At 39.3% G+C, this 22,569-nt stretch overlaps 2 protein-coding genes across 6 annotated transcripts in view; both read right to left on the bottom strand.

Moving 5' to 3' along the window:
- Nucleotides 1-2,724, bottom strand: part of LOC120730261 (suppressor of tumorigenicity 7 protein homolog) — a 56,148-nt gene extending 53,424 nt beyond the window's left edge. For 2 of the 5 annotated variants that reach the window (XM_040026534.1, XM_040026539.1), the window contains exon 1: nucleotides 2,475-2,723. The gene's annotated coding sequence lies outside the window, so the exon portion shown is untranslated. Of the gene's footprint in view, nucleotides 1-2,474 lie in introns of all 5 variants that reach the window. The other 3 variants (XM_040026535.1, XM_040026538.1, XM_040026536.1) reach the window with 3 other exon arrangements.
- A 901-nt stretch (nucleotides 2,725-3,625) lies between these two features.
- On the bottom strand, nucleotides 3,626-21,863 carry LOC120730264 (F-actin-capping protein subunit alpha-2). Its single transcript, XM_040026544.1, has 10 exons — nucleotides 21,699-21,863; nucleotides 11,523-11,586; nucleotides 9,864-9,915; nucleotides 9,457-9,520; nucleotides 8,293-8,499; nucleotides 7,349-7,428; nucleotides 6,070-6,148; nucleotides 5,518-5,589; nucleotides 5,221-5,283; nucleotides 3,626-4,736 (listed from the first exon to the last, which is right to left on the bottom strand). Exons 1-10 carry the CDS (start codon nucleotides 21,735-21,737, stop codon nucleotides 4,596-4,598), a joined length of 861 nt encoding a protein of 286 aa, XP_039882478.1. The 5' UTR covers nucleotides 21,738-21,863; the 3' UTR covers nucleotides 3,626-4,595.
- Nucleotides 21,864-22,569: the final 706 nt, after the last annotated feature.

Here is a 22,569-nt window from a genome sequence, read left to right as displayed (position 1 = left end):
TCACAAGGTTTAAAACTACTTATAAACACACACACACAAAGTAACTCCACCAGAGTGCCTATTTCGGGTCACTTTTGCCGGTCCAAGCCTGGGTAAAGGAGCAGGGTTGGAATTGTGACATTAAAAAAAACAATAATTGCTAAAAGAAATTTAATTTTTAGTTCTAAATAAACTCTAAATACATTTAGGACCATTTTTACTCACTTTATGTCTCTTCCACGTTGTTATTTCTCTCTCCAACAACATAGGTTACATCTAAAGAACTGCAGGCCTCATTTAAGGTTGCTTTTCATAATTTAAAAAAAAAAAAAAATTAAAAAAAAAAAAAAAAAAAAAAAAGTGGACAAAAATGGGATCAATAGGAGAGATCCAAGGTGGAAAAAAAACACTCCTGACCATAAAAGAACACAAAGGCTTCACATGTACCAAAAATACATCTTGTTGATCTTGCCGGGGGGGGGGGGGGGGGGGGGGGGGGGGGGGGATACTGGCCAGCCTCTGCCAAAAAAATAAATCAATAAATAAAAATTGCTCCCCCTACCAAAATTTGCTTATGATTCGGTTTTCTTATGTACCAATTTTCAATGATGTTAACTTTAACAGCAGGAAATGAACTATGCATATAATTATTTTCTATAATTCTTGCCATATTTTTCAACTAACCTGTATTTGACAGCAGCATAATAAAACTGGAAATTCTGTTTTTGGTGTGCCACCCCAGTATTTTTAGTGCCCCACATATGGCCACCACTATGAAAAAATTCTGGAGGCGCCCCTGTGTGGGTGTGTGTCAAAGCAAGACACAAAACACTTTGTATAAATGTGTGTGAACAGGTGAAGGCAAGTTGTATGAAATGCCTTCAGTCCTCAAGTAGATCAGAATGGGTTATGGTTAATTATAACGACCCAGTTACTTTCTCCACATAGGGCTAGGGAGGTTTGGCTAACTTCTATCCATCCATCCATCTTCTTCTTCTGCTTATCCGGGGCCCGGTTGCGGGGGCAGCAGCCCAAGCAGAGAAGCCCAGACCTCCCTCTCTCCAGCCACCTCCTCCAGCTTGTCCATGGGAACACCAAGGCGTTCCCAGGCCAGCCGAGAGATATATTCGCTCCAGCGTGTCCTGAGTCTGCCCCGGGGCCTCTTCCCAGTGGGACATGCCCAGAACACCTCACCCAGGAGGCACCCAGGGGGCATCCTTGTCAGATGCCCGAACCACCTCAACTGGCTCTTTTCGATGTGAAGGAGCAGCAGCTCTACTCTGAGCCCCTCCCAGATGGCCAAACTTCTCACCCTATCTCTAAGGGAGAGGCCAGTTGACTTTCTTCCATTAATAAATAAAATCACAATTTAAAAATGGATCTTGTATTTACTCAAGTTTCTCATACCCCATATCCTGCTTTGGAGTACAGAGCGCTGGAATTACTAGCTCAGACAGTCATCCTGGCAAAAGGAAGATGGAATTGCCGAAAGATGCTGTGGATGTTTCTATCGTGATTTCGGTCTAGGTTTAAGGACTGCTACATCCCTACTTAAGAGAATAATCTTTGATGCCTTTCCAGACTTCTCAGGGAGGATTACGGTTTGTCAGGCAGCCAATTCAGCAGCAGCATTAACACCTTTCATTGCAAGAATAGAATAGAATAATAACCCTTTATTGTACAACGAAAAGCAGTGGGAAGGTGAGAGCCAGCTACCGGCATGCCGTATTGAACCTGTCAAACTAACCTTTTACGCCCATGCTTTTTGTCATGACTATTCAGTTTATATACGAACACACACACGAATTCTTCAACCAGCTTATTTGTGCCTAAAGGCTCTCTTGCCCTCTCTAGCCGGGGCCAGCTGGCTTTCTGAAAGAGCACATTCTTCCATCTGCTGCTCAGCTCTCAGTCACAGGAGACGAATCCACCGGCTGCTGTGAAGGCACGGAGACACAACATGCCAACTACAACCCTGAGCTCGCTGCGAGTGCCCAGCAGAGGTGAACACCTCAGGTCCGCAAGACTAAGCTTAACATTTCTTAAAAACAAACAAACAAACAAACAAAACAAAAAGCAACACAAAGTTCGCTTCAAAAGCATCCCTGACAGAGGCGACTCCTGAAGTTTAAGGAAGAGGAAACTTGGCAAACGGTCGCTCTGAACTCTGGAATCACCGTTAACACTGACTCATGATGGAGACCATTAAAAGCAATACACTGCTCCCCGCCTTATGCCGCTTGCCAGGACAAACTCATTCCACGGCAGCTCGGGAGCATCCTGTTCACTCTCCCCTGTGCATTAAACATCAGTCACGCGTGTGAGGGCTTCCATTTAAACTGGGCTCAGTGAGTCGTAGCCACGAACTCAACCTGCTAGCTAACTGCTAACAAGAGCTGCTGGCTAACGTTGGCAAAAACTTTAGAAAGAAAAAAAAAGAGAAGTGGAAGCGTTGTGGATGACAGCGTTGACAGGGATCATGTGAGACATCTTACCTCAATTTGCGTATGTAAAGAAACTGGTGGAAGACCTCTTCGTAGCTAGCATTTCTCCTGCCAGCAGTCCAGCATGTGTCTGAGTATCCAGCAGCAGACACTGTGTATGTGTGGACGTGTCTGCAAACGGGGCTGGAAGGCTAACCTTAAAGCTAACAGTTACCAGTTAGCCACCGGCTCGCTAACCTGGACAGTTAGCTCCAGCGGCCTCAAGGTGTCGCTGATTCACCTACAGCGAGCTGCAGAAAACACCGTTGAATAAATCCGCCTGTATGTTGGCGATTTCGAGTTTTTAAATAAATATAGCCAGCAAACACTTTTTTGGAAAGATTTAAGCTCAATATGAGTCATTCCTGTGATTTTTATAGTCATAACAATTTGTCATTTATTTTCCCAGTGTAAAAAACAAATAAAAAACTATTATGTATCATAACACTTTGCTTCATGACACCTTGTTTGTAGTTTTAACCTGTTATACACTTATCAACCACCCTGCCTTAGGAATAAAATCAGCAGTCTGTCAGCCGTCAAATCTAATTGGAAAAATTCCTCATACTGCACATGCAGCTGTTATTCCCCACAGCCATATTGGGATCTCTGCCTGCTGCCAAATTTCGGTGCAACATTTGTTTTTCTTTATTATCCCTGTTTTGTCTAAAATAATGAAAACAATATATATATATGAATCACCCTGAGAGACACCTTTAGAAGATATCGCAGATACTTTATTTTAACACGGGTGTACATTTCATTTGGAGATTTGGGACCCACTCCAAGGAAATTTTGAACTTTAGACATTTAATTTATGGCAGTTTTTTTTTTATACCTTTTCTGCACCCATTTATGATGGAAATGTTTTTATCCATATACGGAAAAACAAAAATTGGGCACCAAGTACCAATTCAGTTTTCTTTGTAGATCACTTGTGATGTAAAGATTTTAATCTTTAATGGCAGCAGACTGATGGAATATGGAAAAAAAAAAAACCCCCAAAAAAAACAGACTTACTGATTAATTGCATATTAAAAATCTGTCCTTAAGTTAAATCAGTGATGCACATGTGTGGTTGTTTATCTGTTTTACCCCAATATTATAATTTTCTTCCCCATTTATGTCACAATAAATAGCATCAGAAATTATGACTGAGTCAGTAAATAGAAAATTTGTCATTTAATGCAACATAATTGTGACTGAATTACAATTAATCTCATGGAAACAAATCACCAAACTGACAGACAGGATGTTTCATACAGGTATATATTACAATGTGCCTTGTTATATAATACAGTCAGGTTCTGTTTTTAATAAAAATAAGCACTGGAGGAGAAAGTGATACTTTTTTTTAAATTTTATTGTAAATTGGACATTATGCAAATTACTTTTGCGACTGATGACTTGTTAATTAAGCTTGTTAAGTGGTCACAGAACTCCCTGCACTGAGTGAGAGTTCAGACGATATCAAGTCAAAAGGTAGCCAGGAGTGCTGCAAGCTGGAGAGCGCACACACAGGACAAAGGGTGAGGGGGAAGTACCAAAATGAGAGAACAAGAACATTGAGTGGCTGACAGTGGTGGCTGCTTGTGCCAAATATATCAGTCAATGAACACAAAACTTCTTTTTTTTGGGTGGTGGTGGTGGGGGCACGAGGGGTGTGGGGTGGGGAGTTGTTCGTTTCAGCCATAGTAACTGACTTCCTCTGTAGATGCAGACAAAAATTCTCCCAGAAATGAATTTGTTTTCACCATTATTGCAAATTCTAACCGATTTTCCAAACAAAAAGGTGTGGTCTCACTGATGCAATACTTACTGCACACATGATATTTTATTTCATAAGGGTGTTTATGCAAACAAGTGTCCACCCTGTGTCCTATGACTCGCAAAGTTTCCTCAAGATAGATTTTCCCAAATACGATCACAAATTCAGTATACAGGAGAGTGTCTGTATAAAATCAAAACAGTCATCCAATGTGTCATGTGACGTCTGTGAGACCAAACCTTTCTTTGCCCCCGTTTTCTCTAATTGTTTGTACAAAGACGATACAACTATCCAGTCATGCAACATTTTTTTGAATGGGGATGGAGGGGCTGGGGGCGGGGATCTGACTGTTATCTTTGCGGTTTTTAAGCATTCTGCATCTCTTTGCCAATCTTGTAGCTCAGGATCTTGTTCCAGTCGATCTTGGTACGTGTCACAGGAAGCTGGCGGCGTAAGGCTTTGAAGGTAGTGTCCGACATGGTCTGGTAATTCTCGTTGATGGCCGTCTACAAGGAATGAAATAAGGATGAAGACATAGAGGGGACTGGATTTAAAAAAAAAAAAACTACTCAAATAAATCTAAATTTTCCCCAGGTCTGAAGAAGTCTGTGTGGTGTAGGAAAAGAGTTTTATAACCACATTAGGGTATGTCAGAGTTTTCTCCAGGCCTTGTTGTGAAAGTCCAGCTTTCTCTAAAAATGTCCAGCTTCATCCAAGTGACTCAGCTTTCTATTCATTGTCACTCTAAAACTTGACTTCCTGTGCTGCGAGTTTGCGAACCTGTAAAATGTTTTCATTATCTCCTGACTTGAGTAACACAAACTCCTCACAACTAAAAGTAACAGATTATCACACAAAACTAAAGCCAAACAACAAAAGATTTTAGTGTGGCAGTAAGTGCTGGAGTCATAACTGTAAAATGTTTCCATCATTTGTGAGGACTTCTGATCTGAGGTGAAAGTTCAGGTTCAACGAAATCTCCTGACATACCTGATAGTCATTCTCTGCAGCCTCCATGATCTTAACAAACTCCTTTGCAGTTGCAGCCTCATTCTGAAAACATGACATTCATTTGAAGAGAGGAGAGGACAAGGCATCCAACAAAAAAAGAAACTTTAAAACCTACACCGCAACTACAGAGCAGAAAACCTCCCCTGGAAGCTGGTGCCAGGTCAAAACTTAATTACTGACATAAAAATTACAAGTAATCACCCTAAATACATACAAATGTAAAAGTATGGGGAATGATCGTTGCAGCTTCTGCTTGGACTTCACAGAAATACTCACAGAAATTGACATGGACTCCTGAACCTCTTTGTGGCTCACCAGCTGGACATTTCCATCCTCATAGTAATGAACCTAGAAATACATATGGAAATATATAGTGCATTTTTAACCAAAATTTCTTCTGTGCTATGAAATGATTGGAGCTGTAAAAAAAAATAAAATAAAATAAAAAATCAAAGAGCTGTGTGCCAACAAACAAATCTCAAGAGGTCTAACAAGCCACTCCCCAAAAAAAGGGGGGGAAAAAGTGAAGGAAACAACAACAAAAACCAAGAACACAACATTTTAGTATTGAGCTTATGGGAAAAAGTAGACAAGGGTGCAACAGAAATTAACCGAACTTTGTGAGAAATAAACAAAACACGGTAAAAAAAAAAAAAAGGGAAAAAAAAGAAGAAGAAAGACAGAGGAACAAAAAAAAGAAAACTGAATTTGATTAAAGTCTACATGCAAATGTTGTCAGTATGCGTGAGTTTGAGCATGCGTGCTGACATGCATGACACAACACAGTGTGTCCGTTTTACGTCAAAGATTGTTGTTCAGATAACATACCTGGATTTTCATGATTCCTGCCACTTGGGTGGTGGAGGGGGAGATGGTAAATTTCCATTCTGACCTCCAGCGTCCATTCCTAAACAACGAGAAGGAAAGATAAACACACTTCAGTCACTTTTACTTGACTCAGCTAACTGTCCAGTACACTGGCTCAACTGTCATCGCCTATACTGAAAAATAAACAGAAAAGGTATAGGACTTTGTGTTTTTGGTCAACAACAGTGGCAATACAGATAGTAAGAAAGGTATTCACAGTATGAAGTATAGCATCACATTTAAAAACCAGTTAATGTGCGCCTTCATTTAAAGCAATGTAAGAGTTTCTTGAGTTAAGATGACATAGAAGAGTTTTGTTAAGATCCATAAAGATGTAAAGTGTTACACCTTGTTCACAGAGTTGCTCTGTGTTATGTCAGTAAAAGCATTACTAATGATGGACCAACAGCTATTTACGTCAGTGAACCATCTCCTAATATGTAGTGAACAGACATGGAAATGAGTTTGGACACTCTACTGCCAATTTTCTTAATTTGACTAAAATTTGCATACTACATTGAAGTTCTGGCTTATTACAAAGTGCTCTGATCAAATATGCGGTCTTGAGGTCAGAACCGACCTCCCATCCAATTCGGCCAACTAAGTGACTTTGCAAAGGGTGAAAATCGCAGTGTCCAATTTTTCAATAAAACGCACTTCTATTTTAGTGTGGGGGTGCAAGCATTACAGAAGAGTGAAAAATGATATTTACAGATTTTGACAAATTTTTGAATCTAAGTTCTAATACATCTTTTTTATTAGATACAAAATCTCCATGAAGGTTTTGATCCTTTTCACTGTGATTTGCAAATCAAAAAATAAATAAATAAAATGTATTTCACTTTCAAACCATAGGCTCCTCATTACAGCAGTCATGTACAGTAGTTTTGGGATTACTACACCCAACACTTATAAGACCAATAAGACCCAGCAGCAAAGAGGATTGGTGCAGTTCTTATCCAATTAGATTAACCTGATCAAAATCAACAGAGTCTAACAGTCCAGAGTTATGTGCCAATTACTGCAATGTCCTTAAACACTTCAAGAAACATTTGAGGATTTCAATGGTTTTATTGTATTTAACATGTAGTTGTTCTTAAGGTTAAAAATCATCTGCCTAAATACTAGTACTGAAAAAAAAGATTCATCTGAAAGCAGAAAGGGAGGAGACACAAGAAATATCAGAAAATATAAGGGAGGGAAAAATATCACACTAATGTTTTGACTGTTTTATACATACCAGAAGTTTTTTGGTTGAAACTGATGGCACTCAATGCACACGATGATAGTTTGATGTCCATCAATGGTTTTCGCATAAATCTGAAGTTAAAAGACAAAAAAGACACTTTCAGATTTCACATGCAACTCAAGGCCACTTTCACTGCTCAACGTGTGCAGAATTGACACCACACGGTGGTTTTATAGTCAAAACTGAAATTATAAACCTGACCCTGGCATGGTACTTAGAGGATGTCATATATACACAACACATTTAATAAGTAGGACAACAGCTGTTTTGCAAAGTAAAAGACAGGCTTATCTAAATACTGGCCTGCTACTGCTTCCTGCTTGAAACTGATTAAATTTGACTGTACATGTTGTATTTGATCACTAATAACATTAGGCTACTTTTAGCTGCTAATTTGTTGCAAGGGATTAAAAAATAAAAATAAATAGATACCCTTCCTGTTCCAATCCCCAAGGGTTAAACGAATGTATAAAACAAAATGTTAATCTTGAAATGCAAGTGGAAACAAAATGAAGGCCACTAAAGTTCTAATTTTATAGAAAACAGATCTCCGAATGAAGAGGATCACTATGCAAAGACAAGAGATTTTGGTCCTAAAAGCTCTGGTTTATGTTTGTATTCTGAGCAGTTCTGTTGAATTGTGTGTGACTTTTAAATGTATCTGTTTTTATAAGCCTGTAGGAAAACACCAGAGAACAGTGAGCTTCAGTCCCAATTATCAGTCATCTATATTACACACAAGCCTCTGCTGTTAAGTTTAGAGCAATGTGTAATAGTTGTAATGTGTGTTTTGAACTCCAGAGTCAGATCCTGTGGGAGAACTCCCTCTTGCCTGATGTTTTCATAAACTAATAGCTTTAAACACACAATGAAAAAATGAACTTTCTGAGGTGAGCAGTTCAGTTATTCTGGTAACAGAGTGGGCTTGAACATACGGTGCAGACACCGCTCGGATAGTGCTCCTTGACATAGGCCCTGACAGCAGAGTCCAAGGCACTCCTCCAGCCTTCCAGGGAGCTGTCAACATCATGGGGCCGTGGGTCACTGGCCTCCTTCCTCAGGTGGTCAAACTTGAAGGAGATCTTATTCTTGGGGTCCAAGACCCTGCCATTCCCAAGATCACCATGCTCTGTGATTAAGACCTGAAATATAAAGCGGGGGGTAAAGGAATGAGAAAGAGAGCTGTGGGAAGGCCAAGAAATAGAAAATGAAAGAGCACTGGAAAAATAAGTAAAACATGTAAGAAAGAAAAATTAATAAATAATCCGACAAGAACATGTATGGAAAGAGAACTGCACAATAAAGAAGTAGAGCTGTGGTAAATTATCTAAGGAGACAGGAGAGATGAAGAGGAAACAAAAGGATGAAAAGAGGAGGACGGAGAACAATAGGAACCACAGGCATCAGCCTGAACTTTCCATCTTCTGCCTTTCACCTCAACACTTAGCTCAGCTAGCTGGGTACCAGACAGGGGAATTTCAGCCCAGCATATGGGAACAGAGGGACATGATGACATCTTTACATAAGACAGTGCAATCATTACTAAAGCCAACACAGCCACATTCATTCAGCAGTGTTCAACCTTCACACAAATGCACAGCAAGCAAACAGTGACATTTAAATAAAAGTGGCTATGTGATCCTGTTTTGCAGGAACTAAAGGAGAAGATTCAGACTTGTTTGATCTTTCATCCAGTTTTATTTGTCTCTTTTAATGCCAATGATACAATTATACTATGTTTTGCATCACTTAAACCATAATATATTTGGAGGCTACCATCTCTCTTCTAACCCTGAAGTCCAAGAAAAGTGTCACTTTTTTATTTCTGATGATAGTCTTGGCTGGATGAGCTAAAGAAACAGATCTCTATAAAACTGTGCTTTTACATTACAGGAACGTCACACTTGTGACAGCCTGGTCCACATGGAAAAAGTTTATGAACTGAGTCACTCATTCTTCTGATGTGCATCAACTATAGCAGTATCTAAATGTGCGTTGGAGCTATAAAGTGACTAATGCCAAAAGTAATAAAAGTCCTGTTCTTTAGCTTCTGTATTGCTACCATAACCTCAGGGTCAAAAAGCAAAGCATGAGCTCACCTGTTCTTCGTAGCCCTCGATTTTCACGGGGGTAAACTGGTCCAAGTTGTACTGTGCAAATGCACTACGGAGAGAGATACCAAGTTAGTTAGATCGCAAACACAGGAGTCCCGCCTTGCTGGTTATTAAAACTTTTCAATCTTAATATATGTTGATTAACTTGTAACTATTCAGCATGTCCAGGTCTAGAACTCTTAGATGTAAACTGAATGGTTTCTTCTTGTTGTTAACGTGTTGGACAGGGGAGAAATGGTCACGTGTAAAAACCTAAGCAACTAAAACTAGTCTGGTCTGTGAATCTCAAGTTGTAGTCCTCTTTCATCTTCAGTTGTTGCAATGCAAATCTGTATTTTCCGTCTAACATCTGAAATTTTTTAATTGTGGAAATAGCACAAGGGAAGACTTACTGCGCTGCACCTTCCCTGAGCAGATTGTCATTGTTGAGCAGCAATCGCACATCTAAGAGGAAAAATTGTCATATTATTATTATTATTAATGGTGGCAGAAGAGGAAAGAATACAGGAACAGCAGATTATCTCCATGACACGCACACAAACACTAAAGTCACAGCTGCCAGCAGTCAGTGTTTGCAGCATCTATGCCAGGGGAGTGAAGCAGACATGGTAAATTAGCTCAGTGGAAAAGGCTATAATCACATAGAGATGAAAGGGGGAAAAGTTGCAACAGGGGACTGTTTTTAGTGTGTGCATATGAGTGTGTGTGGCTGACAGGCTGTGATAAGCGGTAAACAGACAACCCCAAAGGCGTTCCTCTGAGGTGACGACATGTACCGGGCCAGGATGAGTCGTTAACAAAGCCAAGACACACATACACACTGTCTCGAGGGGCACTACTGTGACAGTGTGGTGTCAACTCTGGTGCTGCAGGGCGAGACACATTTTGAGCAAAACATCACAGTCTCAATTTAATTTCCTGGTGGCCATAAAATCCAAATAATGGATTCTATTTTAGGTTCTCTGTATTAACTGAAACCAAAACTATTTTAGTGTGAGAAACCTACACAAAGACACAAAACAGTGCTGCACTGACACAATACTGTAATGTACATTAATGGTGTGTACATGACTTGCTCTCCAATGATGGTTGAACGGGTGGCCATGTATGGACTCCCTTTTGTACTATTTATTTCAATGTAGCCAGCTATACTGTATGTAAAAGGGTTAGGGCATACACAACAGAAACACAAATACAGCATTCTGTAACTCCTGAGCAGTTCGCACTTCATTGATGCCTCCTGGCTCTGATGTTGACAAAAGCTGTCAGACTAAAAATAAAAACTTACTAAAACAAGTCTCTATTTGTTTACATAGAACATAGTTGGCACGGCTTTAAAGCATGTACCAAAGGCTGCTTTACGGACTTGGAGCACCTGTGACCAAATCATTTCCTCTAGGACTGACAAAGTATTCCGATTTTTTTTGTATTTACACCAGGCAGTATTTTAAAAATGTCAGCACCGCTGACATTTTATTAGTGGGTTTAGTGACATGTTCTAATATGTGTGCTCTGCTGCTTAATTTTTGATATTTTTCCCAGCTAACCACAATTCCTCAAGAGGCGCTTGCTTTTTCCAGGGGGCCAGAGAATGAGAATATACGCTCAATGATTTGGCCACTTAAATAAAGGTGACTCATTACACCATCTGATAGTGCAAAATGGTATAATACCAAAGTACATCTAGATTCTAACACATGTTGAAGTTAATATCTCTTCAACAAAAGACACTGATGATAAAAAATGTAAACATTACCCATATAATTATTTATATCACATTTTCACTGTTTGCCTTTCATGTTTTCACTTCCCTCACTTTTACATTTAACAATAGTTTTTGTCAATACAGAGTTACTGGAAACTGTAACAAAACAGAATTTGCTGCAGACAGTCTCTTTATACATAACAGTCAAGCTATTCAAATACATTTTTATGTATTTATGTTTTGTGATTGCAGACTCATACATTGCATTAAACTACAAGTTCTAAGCAATGTAATCATTGTTAATCTTATGAAAGAATATACAGAGGAACAAGAACAGAAAGCTCACCATTGAAAACTTCATTAAATTCTCCTGGTGGGGCGTGGATGACAAAGTTAGCCGCTATGCGTACCTAAAACCAAAGATAGAAGGTAGAGGTTACATGTCAGTGGTCTGATATAAACAGCAGAAATATCAGCGTGTTGCCTGCATTTTAAATAGGGGCTAAAATGTGACATTCATATTTAGCTCAAATTCACAGTGTAAACATGTGTACACAGTGCCACCAACAGAGGGTGTAACATGACTGTCTCACTGGTTTGGAGGGTGGAGTGAGGTTTTTCTGACATTTCAGTCTCCAGAATATCTGAGCAGCATTGAACAGTCTTTTTTTTTTTTTTTAACCTCCTATACTTCTCTTCTTCTGCTATACCACAGCACTTCCTGTTTCCAGGTCACATGTCAAACTGACAGCCAGCTGACAGCCCCTCCCTCTCTTGCTTGCTTTACAACCATATAAGGAAATAAAAATGTGCTGAGCACTAGTACACACACGGTCTCTTGCCCTACCCCTATACATTTCTACCTCACTCTATCATTGGCAGGGGACAGCAGCTCAGCCAGGTTCCCTCTCATCTCACAAGCTGGTATATCAGAGAAAGTGTGCATATGAGAGAGAATGTGTGTGCACGTGTGGGTCCTATGGGTTCTTATTAGTGAGTGTATATACACTACTGCTAGGCACTCACAGAGAGCAGCAGATTGATTTTTGCTAATGAGCAATGCTCAGAGAAAGGAAGGCACTTGGGAAACAACGTGTGTCTGTGTGTGTCTCTCTGTTATGCTGAGATCAAAGTTTATCTGCATTAGTCTAATCTGTCATGAGATCATCATGACCCAGTTACATTAAACAACAAAAAAATTCATGTGCATTTGAGCACATAACAGATAAACACAGTCTTTGCTAAACAGATGGCGGAAAACTGTTTGTGTGTGTTTATGACTTGAAATCCCTGCGGGAAGACTAATTTGCATTGGGTTTCCCTCATTACACTGGACGGTAGTGTAAACAGACTGCATCTCACTCACACACACACACACACACACACACACACACACACACACACACACACACACACACACACACACTTTTTCTAAGAACCAGGTTTACATGTTATTTAGTCTAGTTATATCAGCTAAGTAGAAAAACAAAGCCATCACATATCCATGTTCTTAATTGTATTAAAATGCATTTTGGAACAGACCCTGATGACAGTCACTGTCATCTAAAACAGGAGTACTTACAGGGTGAAACATGTAAGCACTGGATATGCGTGCGATTAGTTAAACTGGATGTTTATTTGTTGCTGCCCTTGCTAGTCAGCAACAGAAATACCAGTCAGTTAAGCTAATTATTCATCCATTAAAGTACAAATCCAGTCAACTGCTGAGATGTCATAGGATCAGCAACGCATATAAGGCAAAAATTGCTTGTTATTCAAGACCAACAGGTGTTTTACCTCGAGACAGAATCATTTGCGCTACAAGGTTTGGAGGGGGATGAGTTGGGTTTCTTTAAAGCTGGAATTAGAGCTGAGCTGGACGCGTTTGTGGGGTTTCCAAAATATTTTAGGGAACTTAATTAAAAGAGCCGTCGTGTTGCTGACTGGGCACTTATAATTTTAGCTACTGGACGCTTCTGCTGTAGTTAAATCAGAATTGACCCAATTTTGAGTAGTAAATGTGTTTAGGGTGGATTTTTGATCTGCACTGCTGGAAGTACGACTATATTCACAGATTAATAATGAAAAAGCACACACACACACACACACACACATATTAATTACTACCAAAGACAATCTGTAAGCACATTAACTAGTTCAAATATCTGACATCAAACTGAACTCCTTTCAGCCTGATCTGGTTTCAATAAAGTCTATTAATAGTGCTTAAGTTCAGCAGGAGCTGTAATTACAGCTGGACATTAGATACCATCTCAGTGTCAGAAAAACTGTTATTCTACATTATTTTCACGTGTTGTCTTGCAGTTTTACTGTAATGTGATACTGTAATATCCATAAATCTTTGTGAATGTGTTATTCATGGTGACACACGGGGGCCGGAGGGCTTCCCAGTACGCCACTGACAAGAAGCAGGGAACACACACACACACACACACACACACACACACACACACACACACACACACACACACACACACACACACACACACACACACACACACACCTGATAAGAAATATTTGCTATAAAAACAGATTTCCAAGCACTCAACAACTGAAACAGTACTTCAAGTAACACTGATTGCAGATAATTGAATCTTACTGTGTGAACTTAACACAATTAACTGTGAAGCACCTACAGCTAGTGAGAGGGATGGGGATGGTTTTACAATTAAATCATGCTAAAAACCACATTTTAAGGAAATGGAGATGAAAGTCTAAGACCAAGGGGGCATACTGTGGTTTACAATTATTCACTAGCAGGAGAATGGAGACGCTCCATTAGTTTACAAGTAAAGGTATTGACTTTTAAAAGCTTGTTACATCACCTCTTTCTTCCTCCAAGTACCTCAAACTTGATTTACTATTGCACTGAGTCTCCACCACCCGAGCAACACTGCCTGCAGCGCATGTAGCAGAGCATCATCAAACATGTATAGAAGGCTCTGGTATCGTCACTAAGAGAATTTTTCAAGCTCAGTGCTGGCCTTTTGGGTTTATTTGGATGGGGGGGAAAACGTTGACATGGATACATTTTGTTCAGACAAGCAATAAGGATCTATTTATGAGTCATTTACCAAATACCATGACAGATCACAATCTTTTAAGAGCAGTTTAGCATGGTGGGTGATCTTCAAAGAACCATTGCATAGTTCCCAGTAAATGTTGACTACTACTTTTGCTTGAAATGCCCAACTCTACTACATACCAAACTTGAAACTGATTCTGCTTCTGCTCCCAGGCATTAGTGCATGAACTCTGATACACTGCTGTGCAACTAGTTGAATTCATGCTAATTTCTTGTATACCTTGTGCATATCTTGGCTTGGGGTATTCTGCTTATACCAAGTCACGTCAGGCTCAACTTAAATGCTGGTTTCCTTATTTTATTGTAAAATAAAATTCACCAATTAAATGTCTAATAATATAAATGTAATGATTTATTAGTAGAATAATAAGTGACAGACACAAGATAAATAAAATAATTGATAAAGTATATGGGTGTTGTTTATCTAATTTCTTTGCACCAGTGACAGTCATACTGCAAACTGTTGTCATTCACAGTTGCACCTGAACCAAGGTTCTTGTAGATTGTACCCTATTTAATGTCTGTGACCAGACACAATAAGTTAAAATAAATGAGTTTCCAAGTAGAGGGAAAAGCCAAAGCACCATCTACTCTGAGCTTAAGTCATATTTCACAACAGTTTCCGATTAAGTGAAACACTTATGCAAGCATTAAAAAAGAAAAAAAAAAAAAACTGTTAGGGTAAGAGGTGTGAAATACAAATGCGGTCGCTCTGCTTTGACCCAACTCTATGCTACATTAGCTAAACCACTAGCTGCTGCATGGTGATGTAAACTCAAACAACACAGAACTGAAATAAATAGATCAGCCCATTACCACAGATACCCGTTCCATCTTTTTGAGTTAAATAAATGTTGGATCAGTGCATCCCTATTATTACATATCTCCACAGCTTAGGATAAATCACTTTCTGATTCATATCCAACTTTTTAATGGTTACTGCAGTTAAAAGAAAAAAGCAACATGATTGGATCACAGTCTGATTACAACCCAGACAAACTTTTTTTTCTGTGCAAAAAAGGGCTTTTTAAAATACTCCTTAACAGTTTTATCACTTATCTTTCTAATGGCTCTTAGAGGGTGGAGCATGAGAAGCTGGTGTACAGGCACAAGCTAACCAAAAAGCTGGAACAATAATACTGGAGCTTCTCATACACACAAAGAATGAGGAGCACAGGCACCCCCTGTGGTGTGGGATTCTTGTGTCTTTGTACTCTCTTGGTCCAGACACCAGCTGGTGTCCTTTCTTTCAACTTGCTCACTGTATATTCATCCTCATAATACCACCCAACAACCCCGCTTTTTTGCAACAGACGCTCACATCCTGCACCCTCTTAGTAAGAGCCTTTTCTTTAATCCCAAATGACACCCACTAACATTGAAACCACACTTGTCCTAATCATTATCACACAATTCCAGATGCATTAAACTAATGACAATAACATAGAAAAGCAGGAATAAACTGTGGCAATATATTTACCAATGCCTTTTTTAAGCTCTACAGTGTCTGTGAATTTGATTCCCTTACTTGGCATGCAGCCATTTCAATATCCCAGATTTAAAAGGAAAAGAAATCTGTGGTGCTTTAAATGCTACAGAACAGACAACCCAATCTGTCAGGGGCAAATGCTGGGGGCCTGGATGATCAAAATTTATGAATAATGAGAACACAGCAGGATGCAAGAAAGATGAGGAAGACTGTCAGGTAGCCGCAGGCTAAACAGAAATGTCCCACTGCTGATCAAAATAAGAAGGTGGTGGCTGGTCGACACAAGATTAGGCTGAACCAATAAGACCTAACATCTGTGATGATGGAGATAAATACTATCAGAGGCAGACAGGCAAGAGATTATGACTTTTTAAAGTAATTATGATGTATGTGAATTATGAACTATGTGCTCTCTTTTTCATATCTGTCACCTGCTCTAGTCCTTTTGTTCAGGGTTACACTACTGACTTTCATTCATTCACATTCATTGCATTACAAGAAATGCAGTTTTAATAAATCTTAGTTAACTCTTAATCCATCAAATTTGAAGACAATGAAATCATTTTTTTATCTCCACTAAAGTTTTCATTTCTTCCCACTGGTGCCTTTCACAGCATTTCTTTGGACTTCATCCATCACCTGTGCTAGAAAATTGCAACCCTGATGGCAAACTAAAAGTGTACATCATTAAAGGCATCTACACCTTCACTTTTTTTCTTTCCTTTATAAAAAAAAAAAAATACATATGCTGAATACTATGGCAAGAATCAAACTTCTGGTCGCAGTTAGCGAGTAAACCTTTAACTGTACTAATAGTGAATAGGCAGCTTTGTCTACTGCAGATTATGTCACCTTGGCTCACAACAGGAATAGGGTCATTTTACTCCAAGTAGCCAACTATGTGACACATTTAGTACCAGCAGCTTGCATTACAACTTCCAGACAGCAGACCAACCAGGGTAAAGCTACTCCTTTCTGTAAAGCTGCCTTAACCAGTTTGATGTGAGACAACAGTATAAATGTGAAGCCACACAACTATACATGAGTTCTCTTTCCACATCTCCACATTCATTCTGCTACAGCCACATACAGACAGGACTCCTGAATTTGTCTGTTAAAAATGGAAAAACCACCAAGTTCTGGTCGTTAGTTATGTATTCCCCATGGTCTAAGACAGCTGTTCAAAGCCAAGCTCAGGGACACATCTGGGACTGTTGGGACTTTCAAATGAAATGATGAGTGATTTATTTTCACTCTTAGTTTATTGATAATAATGACCTTATTTAAGGTTTCTTTATAGCTCTTTTTACTCAAGTTTGCAAATAAAGCTTTTACATTGGAAAATCTGGAAAAACAAAAGAACAAACAAACAACAACAACAAAAAAAAACCAAATTAGTTACTGTGATCTCAAGAGAAAATCTGAGTAATGCATCTCCCAGAAGAGGAAGAACTCTGCAAGCATCTTGTTCTCTGTAATTTATTGTAAAATGTAAATTACTGTAATATCTAAATATTTTCTGACACAGTTTTTTCTGCCATTCTAATCTTTATTGAGATCCAGCCAGACAAATGCCCCCCCCCCCGCAAAAAAAAAAAAAACAAAAAAACAATCACAACAGGCTTTATCCTATACACAGGATTTGGTGCATAATTTTAACCATAATGGCTTTCTGCACTGTCACAACATGGATCATTTACACTGATGCCCCAGGTAGGAATCAAGCAACTATCCTTTTTCTGTGTTCCCTGACAATTAAACATGTTAACTTTACCTGAAGCAGTACCATTTATCAGCCATGACAGTCCAGTTCTCTTGTTACACAAAACCGAAACTAATTCTGCTTTAAAATGTTTCATTCGATTTTTGTGGTGCTCCTTTCACATTTATGGTCGCATCGCCATCAAAACATAAATCTGCATTGTTATTCATCCTCTATGGCTCCCATCAGTCTGAATCATCATTCTGCTTCAAGGAGTGCTGTGTCCCTTTAGTGGGCAAAAGGGGGAACTATAACATTTGCTTAGCTTCTTTGTTTGCTTTTGCTCACCAGCATGGGTGCGTCATGTGTACTTGCTGACAACTGAAACACTTGTAAACCCTCAAAAAAAAAAAAAAAAAAAAAAAACCACCAACAGCTATTTTCACAGTGTATAAAGCCATTTCTTCCCAACTTACAAGAGGAAGAACTAAATACCGAAACTCAAAAATGCTAAAACTACCATGTGATGCTTTCAACTATTGAGTGATTGTATCTGATTAATACTTCCAGTTACTCCTCAACTCTAACCCCCAAAAATTCAGCTGGTCCCAGCTTCTCAAGTGTACTGATCTGCTTTCCATTATCATATTTTAATAGAAACTGAATATCTTGGACTACTAGTTGAACAAAAAAGGGTCAATGAACAAAATATAATAAAAACTTTGCAACCCTATATAAATGGCATTTGACAGAACTGCCTCAGCTGTGAAGTTTGTCACAGCCGATTATACAGCTTAATTCTCTTTCTTGAAACAGGAACCAAAGCACCGAAAGTCAGACTACTCTTACAAATATCTTTTCCTTTTACCATAGTCCTACGACAAAGTCAAGGTAAGTACATGTTATTAGGTAAACGGGTTGGCTGGCCTGTGAATTAATTTACTGTGTACTAGATCGTCATCCTAAATGCTGTTAAAAAAATAAATAAATAATATGTCGAACAACTTGATTGGCTGGCCACATGGTTCCCCAACAGCACAAATCACTTGAGAAAAAAAACATGGTAACTAATTTTTTTCTTATCTTTTCTTTTGAAACCAGTGTTTATAGCAACAACTTTATAGCAGCAAAACCTACCGCATGCACAAAGGAGTCTAACATGTAAAGATTCAGTCACCAATTGTTTTGTTAATTTAAACTATTAATTTGAAAAATAAACCTTCTAATAATTCATACTGTTATTAAAGATTAAGCACTATATGAAAGTAATTAAATGAGCTTTTTTCCTGTACTAATAGAAGTCTGATTTACTAGCCAGGGGTTGAGTGAGGATGTTGTGTTGAGCAATAAGCAAAACCATAAAGTTGACTGATAATAGAGTTGACTGTTTTTTTTTTAACACTTATGACACCCAGACACTTAAACTCAGGCAACAGAACTGACTGCTAACAGATTGTGCAACAACAGTTTCCTGTAATACTGTGTGTTCTTTCTGTACTGATATCAGGAAGCTTGCAGGCTGGTGCCCAAATGACTCAAGAAGTCTCACAGCAGTGCTTGGTAACTGTGGAAGAGATGACTCTTCTCGCTGTTAAATCATTTACAAATGGCAGAGTCTCTTTATTAATTTTCAAACAGGGAGCTCCACCTTTTTTCCTTTTTCTTTTTTATGAATACCAAAATGAGGCTAACAGCCGCAACACAACCAGGACAGAAATTCTTCAATCTCCAGGGAGATACAAGTATTTTCCCAGAGCAAAACTCCAAATTCTTTACTGTATATGACAAAGTTCCAGACTTATCAAAATAATACGGCAACTCCTTCCACCACAACTTAAAACAGTCATCTCACTAACATCAGATCAGAGTAAGTGCAGAGTCCCACAAAAGCAAATAGGGAGATTTCTCACTTAAGAGTTTGGAAAGTACCATTGGTTGTCACTTTTACTCACTGTTACAGTTTCTGGCAGGTCACCAACACTCACGTGGATGAGTTGCTTTTATTCAACAAATCATGACTGGACAGTAAAAGGGATATACAAACTAAATCATAAATTATAGAAACTATTCCCCACTGTCACTGTGTCAAGCAGAAGAAAATGTTCATTTCCTCCCTCAAGTTTTTTTCCCCTCAGTGTTTTACAAAACAGGGCTGAGGGCCCAGAGCAGATGGCTGACTGCTCGGAGCGAATGCACTGGAGACGGCCCTTTAAAGTACACTACAAAATGTAGCTGCATTGTTTGCATGGAAAACTCTACACTTTTAATGGAACGCACCCACCATGAATAGATGCATAATGCATCTTGGCCTCATACCACTTGTATTTGGAGAAGGAAATGAGCAATTTCCCCCCCCAGGTAAACACTGCATAACACTGGTTTCGTGTCTGGTGTCACTACCAGTCAGCCTGGCATGAAGCCAATCATCATTCTTTCAGCTCTGCAAAAATCAAACTGTCTGGTCAAAATATGAAAGTGGCTTAACAATTGTCAAAACCAGTGTGGTTACAAGATTAAAGGAGCTCCCATCCTGTTCGCAAAACCAAAATCCAATGCTGTCAATGAGTTTACCACAGCTTCATGTCGTGGGAACACACCTGAAAAAAACATTTCAGGTGGTCCTGAAATGTAATGTAGTACATGACCAAATAAAAAGAAAAAAAAAAAACAAAAAAAAAAAAACATACAATGGCCTCAGTCACTTATAAATTCAAAGCTTGGTTAATGGCAGATGCTTGTGAGTTGTAAAGTGTAACACATTTACCGGTATACAAATGCAGCTGCTAAATTGCTAAAAAGAACTCTGGAAACTTTTATAGTTTGATGTGGAACAAGACAAAATGAAACAAACCCTTCTTCTGTTCTTACTCTGAACAGTGTGTTACGTAACTCACAGGATGGAAACACAAGTTATTAAAGATTTATTTTTAATGGCTAACTGCAATATTAACAAGGTTAGTGGGAAGAACTATGTGTTTATGAGGAGAGCCTTAACACAGGTTACCAGTTACACATTTATATACACCGTTCTGTATGTTAACCTCCAACTATGGCTTCTTCGTACTATCTATTCATCGCTGAGGCATTTATGCATTTAAATCGTGAAGTCCGGCAAGTAAATATACACTAGAAACAATGTTAAATACATTTTAAATGTTTACAATAAACATTTGCAAACTTTTATAGTTTAATACCTTACAATATAATAAATAAATTATAAGGCTGACAATTAATTAATAAATACCCTGCATAAAAGTTGCCATATTAATTTGCTCGTCGCTAACTGCTGACTTTGTTAACAAAGCCTATAATGAATCTAGCGACGAAAAAATGCATTTAGCAGTCCAACAAGGATTCGTGCAAACCCCTTAGCTGAGGCACACGTCCTGTCAGCTATGCATGTCCTCTTATAAGGAAATGAGAAAAACCTGCAGCACTCTTGCATGGGCGTCACTGGTGTAAATCCTGCTTAAATTATGAGTCAGTTTTCTGCTACAGTTTTAGAAACAACACTGGTTGCTATGAAGCTTTCACAGCGGTAGAAACAGACTTTCAAACGACAGGACAGAATATAAAAGCAGTTTTTAATTTCTAGCATATCCTTCAGGGGATCTCGTAGTTCCCTCACCTTTCTCTACTACTTCTTAGAGGGGCGAGAGTTATCAAACTAGCTTAGACTATAGCATACGGTTGCTGATTTTACAGTTTGCTCTTCATAAAATGACCCGGCACTCTACCGCTTCCAATATTTTAACTTCTAAAGACAGAAAAGGGGCACCCAACAGGCGAAAGGGCGTGTTAGTAAGTCTGGCTGTCTGTTAGCAGGCTGCGGCTATGCTACCCTAACTAACCTAGCTAGCGGATCCATGGTGCATGAAAACTTCCATAACACAAGTAAGCAGAGACCCGTGAGTGAAATGGCATGTCCACCGGGTGAAAAGAGAACGGGTGGTGAGCATAGGTGAGTGTATAAGACGTTCACGGTTCCTATTTTGAGTCAGGACCGTACAAGGAGCCTCCGTTTGAAATTCGCAAATGAGCGGAAGTTGAGCTAAAAATAAGAGCAGAAGCAGCAGAGGTTGTGCTGAGGCCTGGGTTTTCCCCAAATTTCATAATGCCGGTCGACGCCAGGATGCACCGAGAGCCAGGACCATATGCAACTCAGATTTTGGATGTTACCGTTTCACGCTGTGAGGTTTAACCTAGAATTAAATCGGCATCTTACCTTTTCCTCATCGGATAGCTGCTCCTCATGATCCGCCATCTTTTCTTCCGGCACCACCAGCTTGTCAGAGCCCAGTGACGTCACGGGATGGGTGGTTCCCACGTCGGTTCGGTTTTGATTGATGCTACGTCGAAGTTTGCTGTACTGACTGTGAAAGAGGAAGCTCCAAGCCACTGCTTAGTTGAGTGGTTAATTCCAAAAAAGGTTTCAACTCAGAGTGAACTAATTCACTATCAATTTGCAAACGTACTCTACATAACTTTTAAATTATATGGTATTTGCAATATTTTTACTACTCATTCAAATAATACATACTGTTTCTGGGGATCAATAGCATGTTAAAGTATTTAATGCTGTAGAGTGAGTATATCTGAGGCTCTTTTCAGCAATCACACCACCAAGGTCTCCACTTTGACCCACAAAGGACTAGACCCCAATAGGAGTAATTCATTGGGGCAGAATCCAGCCAAGTCCCATGGTCGACATAACCATCATCTTCCCCGGGCCTGAGTGGAGGGTGGGATTCCTGGCATCCTCATCTGGGAAAGGGTTTTGGGGTCCTGGTTCTCATCACATTTGGCTAGTTATCACATAGCATGGCCCAGAGTAGAACTGCTGCTCATCCACAGTGAAAGGAGCCAGCTGACAGAGTTTGGGCATCAGGACTACTGTTTCAGGTACAGTATATCCAGATGGGAGACACAGGGGACCTCGTGTCTCTCAGCTTACCTGGCAAAACCTCTCTCTCCCCCAAGAAGAGCTGGAGGTAGCTGGCTGGGCATCTCTGCTCATACTATTGCCTCTGCAACAGCATGAGCAGAGATGATAAGTGGCAGAACATGGATGGATGGATATTTGCTTTATATTTGCA

The sequence above is a fragment of the Simochromis diagramma genome, unplaced genomic scaffold (assembly GCF_900408965.1).
Source record: "Simochromis diagramma unplaced genomic scaffold, fSimDia1.1 OVJJ01000293.1, whole genome shotgun sequence".
NCBI classification, from domain to species: Eukaryota; Metazoa; Chordata; class Actinopteri; order Cichliformes; family Cichlidae; genus Simochromis; species Simochromis diagramma.
The sequence above is the reverse complement of the archived record's forward strand: the minus strand, read 5'-3'. Positions and strand labels throughout refer to the sequence as shown.